Raw genomic sequence first — 11,115 nt, 5'->3', positions numbered from 1 at the left:
ACCTTCTTACTGACAGTTCTGAACGCAGGGTTGGAGACGAGTGAATGACATCTTTCAGAGAGACACATGAGGAAACTTTTCCAAGGAGAAAATATTTTAACAGATTTGCAGGCAGTATAAGATACTGAGGTCGTGTCTTGGATGTATTTGAAAATCTTCTGAACAAAGACTTCATCAAATTGTGACTTTATAACGTTCAGGCCTTTACACTGAAATACTCTGGGTGACTGGAGCCAAAGTTATAAAGAATGTCCCAGGTAACAAGAGATTATTTGGAGGTTTTGGGAATAGGCATTCGGTTCCCTCCATCCTTCTACCTTACAGAGTTTAGAGCCACCCCCAGTGCCCCAAAGCTAGCTGTGCTAAGACCTTGGTCTCATGCCACTTGCTTGTGCACCTGTCATGAGGATATGGCATTGCTATCCTTAGTCTCCAGCAAGACTCTGCCAAGCCAACTGAGATGTGGGACAGGGCTAATGACAGTGGTGGAGCTGAATAGTAGAGACCCAGAGTGAGGCTTAGGAAAATGGGTTGTCTGTGCTTTCCCCCCTAGGTTCTGCTTGCCTAGGATGTTCGATTTAAAACCAGTGGAAAGGAGCATAGGGAACTATATTCAATATCTTGTAGTAATTTATGTGAAAAAGAATGTGAAAACGAATAAATGTTTGTTCCTATATGACTGAAGCATTGTGTTGTACAACAGAAATTGACACATTGTAAGCTGACTATACTTCAATTAAAAAAAAGTGGAAATGAGTGTTGGAAGCTGCAGTCTCTGAAGAAAGCACGTAAGAAGACTGTCCTCAAAGGGTTGGGTTCCCTGAAATCTGAGGGGAAGCCTGTGATGGCAGCTGACTGCTTCCATGACAGTGAAAGCACTGCCAAAGTGCATTGTTTGTTAAGTTTCAAAACAGTGATGGTTGTTCCTGAGGCTATACTGGGCCCAGGCCTGAAGGAGGAGGGCTCTGGGCTAATCCTTTAAGGAGGTCATCAGTATAATTACAAGGATGGCCTTAAAATTCTGACCTCTCCAATTTTGCTTAGAAATTTTCACCATTATTCTTATCATTAGATTACAGCCGTCTTTCTTTAAAATGCTCATATTACCTGATAAGCATAACAAATTTACATATTAGCATATTTGATTTATCAGTTTAGAGTCATAGGATTTTTAAAGCTGGAGGGGACTCAATTATCTGCTAGTTTAATAATCCCTAATCTCTTTGTCACCTTGTCCCCATGTTTTGAAATACTTTTGTCTAACGAACATGATTTTTTAAAAAAATTTGTTTTCCCTTCTTACTAATCAGACACATATGGATGCCAATTAGAATTTCTTATCACTGGGTAATAACCAGTTACTACACTGAGTACTTCCTGCCAGAAGCTAACACAAGAGCAGCCCAACATGATACTTGGGTTACTGGTGATGGTGTGAAGCCACATCACCTTCAGATGTGTGATTTCTGATAGGCTTTAATACTGAGACTAGTTCTTGGGTGCTGCATCTGAAAACTCTGGGGATCAAGGACCCCCCAGCTGCTAAACAGCTAAGCCAACTCCTTTATCTTTTATATGAAGAATCTGAATCCCAGGGAAGTTAAGCAATGAAGCCAAAACCTGAATACTGGTTACATGTCTAAGATAGTCTAATATTGGGGCTTGTCTCTGTTAGCATTCATTAGCAGAAAACAGAACCTTGAGGAACTTGGCTAAAAAATGTGGCTTTATCTTATGGGGCAGAGACCATTGGATATTTGCATCTTTATCTCCACAAGACCTACCTAGCACAGTGCCTTACACATGGTAGGTGCTTATTACATCCCCATTGGGTGAGAGTTGCAGGGAGTAGGCTGAGGGCTTAGAAGCTTGTTGCAGTTCAGAAGCAGAATCCTAGGTGAGATACTGCCTAGGGGGTCCTGGGCAGCTAGTAGGCAGCCCAACAGGGAATGAGTCCTTGCCACGTGGGAGCAAGAAAAGAGGGCGGAGCACCCAGCCATAGATGCCATTTTGAGTTTTCACCAGTTCTGAGCTGGCTAATGTGGGACGGCACTCTTGGGCCTCGCTTTAGCACCTCCTTGCCCTTTTTGTTCCTGTTTTTGTCTTGGATTTGGAGTAGAATTTCTCAGGGTTTGACAAGCAAGCCTTATCCTCTCATTCCTCTGTTAGAAGCCTTCAGTGGCAACCTGTTGCCCTCAGGAAAATATCCAAACAGCTTGCAAAGCCTTTCATGATCTGCCTTCTACCAGCTACTCTTATCATGTTCCATCTTTGGGTCTTGGCCTTCCCCCCTCACAGTCCCCATATTGAGCTACTTGTGGCTCCCCTTCCTTGCCATGAGCCTTTATGCAAGCCCCTTCTCCCTGGAAATTCCTTTCCCTCCCCACCCCTCCCCCACCCCCAACCCCCCTCCCCCCTCCTCCCCTCCTCCCCCCTCCCCCCACCCCATTCCTCTAAACTGGCTAATTCCTCTAAACTGGCTAATTCCTCTAAACTGGCTAATTCCTCTAAACTGGCTAATTCCTCCTTCCTCCTGTTACCCTCTTCACCCCTTCCCCCAGATTAGTTCCACACCCTTCTAGGTAGCCACAGTACATAAACATTTCTCATACTGTTTCAGGAAGAACTGACAACTTAACCTCAGATTCTGGCCGCCCACTTCCTTCTATTAGAGACACAGTAACAAAGGAAGTTGATGTTGACATCCTTGGGCAAACCCAAGGAGGAACCATTTAAAAATATTATAGATGGGCTTAGGGGGTGTGTATAGCTCAGTGGTAGAGCACCTGCTCAGCATGCAGGAGGTCCTGGGTTCAATTCCAGTCCCTCCATTAAAAAAATGTATATATATGTATATCATATTAGAAAATATATGTATTACATATATCTTATATAAATATATGTATATATTAGAGAGGGCTGCCAGGACCTGGGGGACCTGGATCCTGCCTCTCCCTCTGTTCAAATTGGAACAGGGTGTCAATTTTCCTACCACACTGTATTATATGGGAGATTACATTTTACATGGGATTGTTAACTTCAGCACTAAAGTGGAACTAGTTTATTCCACTTTATTAGAATATTATTATTATTAGAATATTATTCTAATTGGAATATTAGAGCTATTCCAAACTCTCCTTGAATAGCTTAATTGTCCACAAAGTTTTGTATATGCAACCCTACATCAATTTCTCTGGCTCTCTAATACCCATTGTTGCTCTGTGGTTCTCAATCAATTAAATGTCTTCATTAAGTTTTAGACCAAGTCATTAGACTCTTCTCGCCTGGTCACCTGACAATGTGTTTCACTTCACACATTCCCCACAGCCCCCACCCTGGTTTCAAGCTTGGTCATGTCTGTTGCTTATTTGATGCACTGGGACGCTGCACAGTAAGTACATGACTGAATTCAGGTCAGCTAACTGCGGCATTCCCATGTGATTGCTTCTTCACTACTGCATCCCCAGTGGGTGAACCAGGGAAGGTTTCACAGCGGGGTGACCTTAAACACTTGGTGGGAGTCTGTCAGGTGAAAAGGAAAGGGAGGGGAAGAAGCAGAGGCATTTGTCAAGGCAGAGAGTTGTGATAAGAGCTTGTGACTGAGGGACAGTCAAAAATTCAGTGTGGTTAGAGTACAAGGATGTGCTGTTAGGGACTGTGTACACCACATTACTAAATCTGTGGGAGATGCAGTTTCCTCACCTATTACAGTGGGGATAGGACTTGCCTCCAGGGCTTTTCTGAGCACCAGGTAGGCAATGCTCTGAAAGCACTTATTCCAGTCTTGACACATAGAAATGACAAATGAATTCGAGTTTCCTTTCCTACTTTCATTCTAAAGAGTTTGGACTTTATCCTATAAGCAGGGGGTGATATTTAATCACCAGTACAACCCAGGTACCACCAGTCAAAACAAACATGGGTCACAACCAACTAGCTAAGGGAATTGTTTTTAGGGGATTAAGTGCCCACAACTAGAGTGATGGAAAGCACTGAAACAGCAAAATCCAGCTTCCCTGGGAAATGGTGCATCCTTGATGTCCTCTAGGATTTTATCCACATCTGGTCCATAATAATCCACCTCAAACCAAATAAGCTAATTTTACCTCTTTGTAGGTACATCGTTATGTGGCTGACCTCAGTGCCACCCACGAGAAAACTGAACTGGAAGGGAATGGACCTGACATGCTAAATGTTTTATGTGTTCTCTTTTTTGATCCTCACCCAATCTTGGGAGGTAAGGCATTATCAGCTGCTTTTTATTATTGTGGAAACTGAGGCTTTGGTTGACGGCTGATCCCTCAACAGGCGGTGAGAGGCTTCTAGTGTAGGTCCATATTGTTCCCAAGTATTCCTTTTTCTCTGTCACTTTGGGGTTCTAGAGTCTTTCTCTTCAGTTTAAGCTTCAAGAACATTTACCATTTCTCACTCACCCATCCAGCCATCCAACCCATGTTCAAGAAAAACAACTAAAATGTATTTTTTATTTCACAAAAAAGTGTGACATGCGATACCCATCCCCTAACAAACTAAACTACAAACTCTGGGAATACAGAGTAAAAAGGAAATCCAGTCAGTCTTGATGAGACAAAAATTTGGTTTCACAAAGCTGAAAAATCCATTACAAAGTCTCTGTTGTATAAATATAGTCAGTCTTATCTTTAATGTAGAGTGAGACAAAAAAAAAAGTTTTGTTGGCATAAGAAATCCCCTGGTCCTTGAATACAGCACAATCTTCATTTGTATTCCTGGCCAAACAGAGGTGATGTCTACATGGTAAGAGTTACATATGTGTTCAAGGACTCTTAAGTAGCCAAATAGGATTGAAGTACTTTATCTCCTGAGCCCACAGTCTCTCCCCCAATAGCTTGTGCAAAACACTATAGCCTTAGCTACGTAAAGTAACATGTGTCTGTTTTAAATTTGGTTGTGGTAATGGATGCACAATTCTGTGAGTATACTAAAAATCTATTGAGTCGCACATTTTTTTTCCCTCTTTTTTCTTTTCTTAATGGAGGTACTGGGGATTGAACCCAGGACCTCCTGCATGCTAAGCATGCACTCTACCTCTGAGCTATTTCCCTCCCCCTTGAATTGTACATTTTAAATGAGTGAATAGTATGGATTTGAATTACATCTCAATAGAACTGTTAAAAAATATCGAAGGTGTGTCTAAGTTGCTGGGGGAGCAACAGGTGACTCCCATAGCATAACTCAGGAGCCCCTGCCAGGACACAAGGAAGATACGCAGAAGTTGGTACACTAAGGGGTAGTTGAAAGGCAGGAAGGAGATCCTTAAAGTATTATGACCAAATCAGTGGAGTCTGAGGTTGCTCTGGGAGCACTCGGTTTCAAGATGTCAGAGTAAAGACGTCAGCAGGGTGTGTGCTTTTTCCTGTTGATTCTAGAATACTCTAAGGACCGTCTGTGGCCTTTGTCACAAAAGAAAGTTATTTGGTGGTAAAGCAGATGCCTGGGGTATTGTTGAGGCTACAGAAGACTTTAGGCTGGAGCTCGGAAGCTAGCTGTCTGCATCCACTGGGGTAAATCCCACCATGGCCACAGGTTCTGAGAGCCTGAGTCCCACAAGAAGACAGGAGGAGGGAGAATTTAGATACCAAAGAAAAGCTTTGATTCACTGAACCAAACTGAAGCCTGCCTTCAGTGACGCTCCTGTTGGCCAGAAGTCACAGCAGGGTTCCAGTTCTCACTGACCCTTTTACAAGACCACTGCCAGGGTAGCAGAGGCCAATCAGATCAGCAAACCATTATGTGGCAGACAAACCACTTAGAAGTGCTGTCTAAATTCTTCACCTACCTTCTGGTCACCAAATGGCCATTTAAGAAAGGGGACAGGCACAAACCATGGGCAACTGGGCCCTTGACCAGGTTTGGTCATTCTAGCCAGATAGTGAGGGAAGGAGAATTGCCGTTAGTAGAAAGACAAATAGAATTTAAACTCTTGCTCTGGTTTCACCATTCTAGCTGCTTAAATTTCATCGGATATAACTTGACGTGGAAGTGGAGAAAGGGGGCGCAGAGGACTTTGACTTTACTCACCTTTCAGAAGGGATACTGCCAGAAGCTGGGACCAGAAGTCTTTTTAGTTTTTTAGCACACAGAGGAAATGAGAACAGAAGAAGGGAAGGACAGGGACTTGAAATTGCGAAGGTCCCAGTTTGGTGGACACCTTGTCCAGCTCCCCTAGTTAGTCCGGTAGGCTGATCGGGATCTGCTGCTGGGGTGTGGGCTGGGAGTCCATGCCTTTCTTGGCCAGCCTAGAAATTGTTTATTCTGTGGCTGAGTGGATGTGTTAAGCTTAGAAGCAGACATCATGGCCACCTCAGGTCCATCCCAGTTAGGGCTGGCTCCCCAGTATGGCCCCACTAAAACCTTGGCCTCCTTGTGTTCTTTCAAAATATGATACCCTTGTTCCCTAATATGGCCCAGGTCTCTAGGAATGGGGACTCAAGGGTGAGGAATTTTGCTCACTGGCAATGTTTGGCATCTCTGGGTAAAAGCAAATAGAGACTAAAGCTTGAACATCTGGGCTTGGGACTTACCTGGTTCTCTTTAGTGTCATAAGGAGATGGAGGGAGGTTAAAAAAAAAAAAAAAAGGTAGGGGGAGAATAGATCCATGTCCATCAGAGCTTTGGGCATTTTCTTGACGAACTTCTTCCTTTGGCTCCAGTGAAAATATTTATCACTTTAGGGAAGGGAATGAAGTACCTAGTTTTAAAACAAAACAAAACAAAACCTTCCTTATTGCCTCTCTTTGTGCTTATCAAGCCTTTTCTTACCCAGGCCTTGCTCATCTGGTCCTCAGCCTATCCATTATGCCAGTTCGAGCTGGTATTCCAGGAGAGGTGAATCCAGGCAGCCACGAAGATGGTGCATCAGGGCTGCCAATACCCTCCTCCCCCAGCCTCGCTCCTAAAGTTGTCGTGTGCTGAGGGCATGTGATCAGGGAAACTCCCAGCTGCTTCTGCCCTTAAGTAAGAGGACAGAGGAAGTAGTTTCTATACTTAAGAAGAGAGAAACATTTTTGTTCCAGAGCTATAAGAAATATGAGCAGATGAAGCTATGGCTCCGACGGCTGGGCCATTTTGGGAAACAAGATGCAAGCGAGGGAGTGATATATAAACAAAGTGTGGGTATATTTGGCAGGTTTGAGGCAAGCAGAAAGGAAGGTTTGGGTACTCTATAAAAAAACAAAGCTCTGAAATTCAAACTTCTTCTGATAAGGCCACAATGAAGAGATTTCCGGCAGTGGGTGTTGCAGGAAGCTGGCACCCACACTGCCACAGGCTTGCCAGGTGTGGTGCCCAGGTGAGGGGGCAGGTGAGGCGGGGCAGCGCCCCTCACAGGTCCATGTCTGGGCCTCCTGAGGATGTCTTCAGTGGCACCGAGTCAAACCCATCAGGAGTCCTCTGAAAGAGAGATGGTGACAGGAGCTGGCTGCTGCACACGGGCAAGTTTGGGGAACAAAGGAGAAAAATGGAAAATAGGTGACAGAGGAAGCCTCATGAGATTCTTGCTTTTAGTCACTTTGTGGAAACATGGACATAAGATATCCTCTATTCTTCTTGCCCCCTTCAGTCAGTCAGAGGATAAGAAACATCTTTAAAACCCCTTGCTTTACATATTTGCTGAATTCTGGAAGTTCCAGAAAGACTCAAGGTTTCCAGGGTAAATTATTCCCCCATTGGTTAAAAAAAAAACAGTCAACATCTAAGGAGGCCAAGGGAGTTGCCCTGGGAGGTCAGCATAGGGGAATGAGGTTCGGGAAACACCTACCCACATTCCTCTCCTTACCACCCTCCCTACCCAGTTTGGATGAGCTGAATCAGGGTGGCTGTGAGTTGTGGGTGCTGCCAGAGTGGGACCACAGAAACCTGTGGCCCTGGAGCAGTTGCTTGAATAGTCTCTGCTTGTCCCACGCCCAGTGAGTGTTGTCTGAACTGCATTTATGAGCTTCAAACTCACTCACTCACCCACAGCTCTCCCAGCTCAGAACTGCTCGGCAGTGAACAGCCTAGATAGACTTAGCTATGACTCAGCCCTCAAAGGACTGGCCCAGACATCCAGGGGACAGCATCCTCCGCTGGCCAAAGGAGACCCTCACTTCCATCAGAAGTTGATCCTAGAGATCGCCTCTTCCCCTCCCTCCAAAAAAAAAAAAAAAAAAAAAAGGGCAGGAGCAGGGATGATTCTTACAACATGGATGGTTCGGTACTCCTTCTGGAAGTTAAAGGGCCCAAACAGTCCATGAACTGGAGTGCATGTTGGGAGAAAAGGGGCCTCGTCAAGAGCAGCCTTGGGCCCCAGAGGAAAGAGTGTCGGTGTGGAAATACAAGAGGCAGAAGCCAGGATTCTCAGGGTAGGGGGGACAGAATAGAATGGAGGGTGGAGGGCAGAGTAGTGGTCCCTGAACGGTGTGGCACCATTCAGTGTCCTAGGACTGGTGTCTTTTCCAGCTCTCCAGGCTGACCTCAGTGCTCCCTACCTTGGAGGTAAATGATTTGATCTTCCCAAAGAGTGACTTCTTGCTGGTGAAGATGAGGTCATCCTCCACATCTTCGCCCTCCATGATGGCACAACTGTCAGCTGCTGGCAGGTCACAGTCCTTGAGGGTAGCATTCATCACCAGCTTGGAGTACTTGTACTCTAATCTATGAAACAAGGAGGAAGGGAAAGACAAGACACCAAAATGTGAACTAAAGGGGAAAGAAGGAGAAAAGCTGGGTGATAAATAGGTATTCCCATACCATGGGTAATGGAAGTGAAGCATGGCAAAATGGTATTAGGTCCGGGCATATAGCTAAGACTCTTGGCTCCCAGGTCAGTGATCTTTTTCCTTAAGGCTGGCTGTTTCTGTGATCTCAAGGCTTAATAGAAATATTGGAATTATAAAGTCATTATTTTTGTTAATAACAACAAATTAAGAATTCTCTGCTTTTTTTCTTTTTTCTTTTTCTTTTTTTTTTTTTTTGGTGGGGTTAGGTTTATTTATTTTAACGGAGGTACTGGGGATTGAACCCAGGATCTCATGTATGGTAAGCGTGCACTCTACCACTAGCTATACCCTCCCCCCATCGTTGGTTTCCTTTTGATGATCTAACAGCCATTCATAGATTGCCATGTGGTACCATCCCTGTTTAGGAGTCAGAATAACCAAGGCATATACCGAATAAGTGGCTCAGCAAGTCTCTGGCCAGAGTCACAGGGATATGGCCAACTCCAGAGAAAAGCTCCATGAATTTATACTCTCAGATATTCCCCTTCTCACTCAAAGATCCCACCCTGGCTACCCCCAAACTCCAATACCCCGTATGTACTTTTGATTCTTTTTCCAAAAGTAACAGGTCAAGACGGTGAGCAGGATGGCAGTGCAGGTGCCTCCAGAGATGCCCACTTTCAGCCAGAAATCTAACGTTTTGCAGATGGTGACTCTCTGCTCAGGCAGGGAGATGCCACCGGAGCATAGCTTTGGTTCTCGCCACACGTAGGTCGTTTTCTGTTGGGGAGAAAAACAAGGAACTCAGATATCACATTCTGTTCTCCCCTGGGAAGTCCCCAAACAGAGAAACATACCTGGACCCCAGCCACGCAGCTACTGATGATAGCGTGGTAGTCAGCAGCCGAGCAGAGCGGGCAGGCAGCCACGCTCTCCCACAGGAAGTGGAAGTTACAGCCATCACAGGTCCCTTCGGAGCATGTGCTAGCAAAGCAGAAAGGAGACTTGAGGGCTTACTCGCCAGACAGCTGGGAAGATCTGGCTGGAGTCCTGTCATCTCACAGCTTGCCTGATCCATCCTCTCCTTGCCAAACTCTTAGCTCCATCAGGATCCTTCCACCTAGTCCTTAACCCAGGTTTTGCTCTCTGACTGCCCTTCTGCTAAGCACCCTCCCCTAGGTTCCCCACCTTCTGCCTGTTTGTTTCTACTGACAGCAGATGAGAGCTAATGTAAGCTGTCTGAGCCCCAGCAGGCTGCCCAACTAACCTGCCCAGCTAACAGAGGCTCCTGTTCTCCCCATGGACATGTGACATTTTGCAAAAGTCACTTTTATGCAGCTTCTTGCCGGGGAGGGTGGTGGGGCAGGGTTCAGGAACGGACTTCAGGTCATGGCTCCCTGTCATGTACTTTTCTGTGATGTTTGCAATGAGAAGAGCGAGCCTACATTTTGACACCACTGCTGGGTCAAAATGTCCTGCTTGGCTCTCCATCTCCCTGACCATCTTCCTCAAGACACTAGTGCCCCTCAAGATGTTAGTGTTGTGTGGAAAAATAAAAAATGAAAAGGGAGGTGGGGGTAGGGTACTGTAGTCAGATTAGTTCAAGAATTCTCGATTTAGTGCACTCTGCTATCACACTCAGAATTGGGTCTTTCATTGTGGAGAGATTGCTAGGATTCCCTAAACTTTTACTAACCCTAATAGTCATAGCAAGTACATTGCTGACACCGGGGGAAGTCCTCAAATTTCATTGTGTCCTTTAATCCTTACAGCAACCCCGTAAGGGAATTTATTATCATCCCCATTTTACATATAAGGAAGAGGAGGCTTCGAGAAGGTAAGAACTGTATCCATAACAGAGCTAGGAAATGGAAGAGGGAAATTGAATGTGGCTCTCAGCCCCAGCACTCAGTCACTTTGCTAGGCAGCTGCCCCGCTGTGGTCTGGGAGTGGGAGGGCAGCTTTGGCTCTTCCTCCTGACCCATTCTTGATATCTAAAGACTGAGGATTTGGAGGCATGGCTGTGTCCCCAAGAGCCCATTAATGGATCTCGGATGGTTTTCTCTTTTGCTCTTTTTCAGTAACCTTTGGTTCTTGGGGTGGGATGAGTCCAAGGAAGGGAGACTTTGTTACATCCCTTTACCTTGGCAGCGACAGACTCCCAGGCACAGGTTTCAGCGGACTGCATCTGACGCGGATGGTGGTTGACCTCCCAGAACTGCAGGACTGGGTCACGTCATTGGACCTGCAGAGAAAACAGCCCCCATGGGGGAATGAGTCACTCATCTGTGCCACTGGAGAGCCACCAAGTCAACATGGAACAGTTCCCCCACTGGGGGAGTCAGGACTTGGGCTCCAGCCTGACGCATAGGAGAGA

General features: G+C 45.6%; 1 protein-coding gene across 1 annotated transcript in view; it reads right to left on the bottom strand.

Annotated features, from left to right (window-relative positions):
* Nucleotides 1-5,975: 5,975 nt before the first annotated feature.
* The window catches only part of KIAA1324 (KIAA1324 ortholog), a 61,312-nt gene continuing 56,172 nt past the window's right edge, over nt 5,976-11,115 (bottom strand). The window contains exons 18-22 of the mRNA XM_006179938.3: nt 10,882-10,983; nt 9,596-9,722; nt 9,340-9,518; nt 8,508-8,673; nt 5,976-7,431 (exon numbers count right to left, since the gene is read on the bottom strand). Of these exons, the coding sequence (XP_006180000.2) occupies nt 7,363-7,431; nt 8,508-8,673; nt 9,340-9,518; nt 9,596-9,722; nt 10,882-10,983 (643 nt within the window). The 3' untranslated portion in view covers nt 5,976-7,362. The remainder of the gene's footprint in view (nt 7,432-8,507; nt 8,674-9,339; nt 9,519-9,595; nt 9,723-10,881; nt 10,984-11,115) is intronic.

The sequence above is a fragment of the Camelus ferus genome, chromosome 9 (assembly GCF_009834535.1).
Source record: "Camelus ferus isolate YT-003-E chromosome 9, BCGSAC_Cfer_1.0, whole genome shotgun sequence".
Lineage (NCBI taxonomy): Eukaryota > Metazoa > Chordata > Mammalia > Artiodactyla > Camelidae > Camelus > Camelus ferus.
This window is presented reverse-complemented; position numbering and strand designations above follow the sequence as displayed.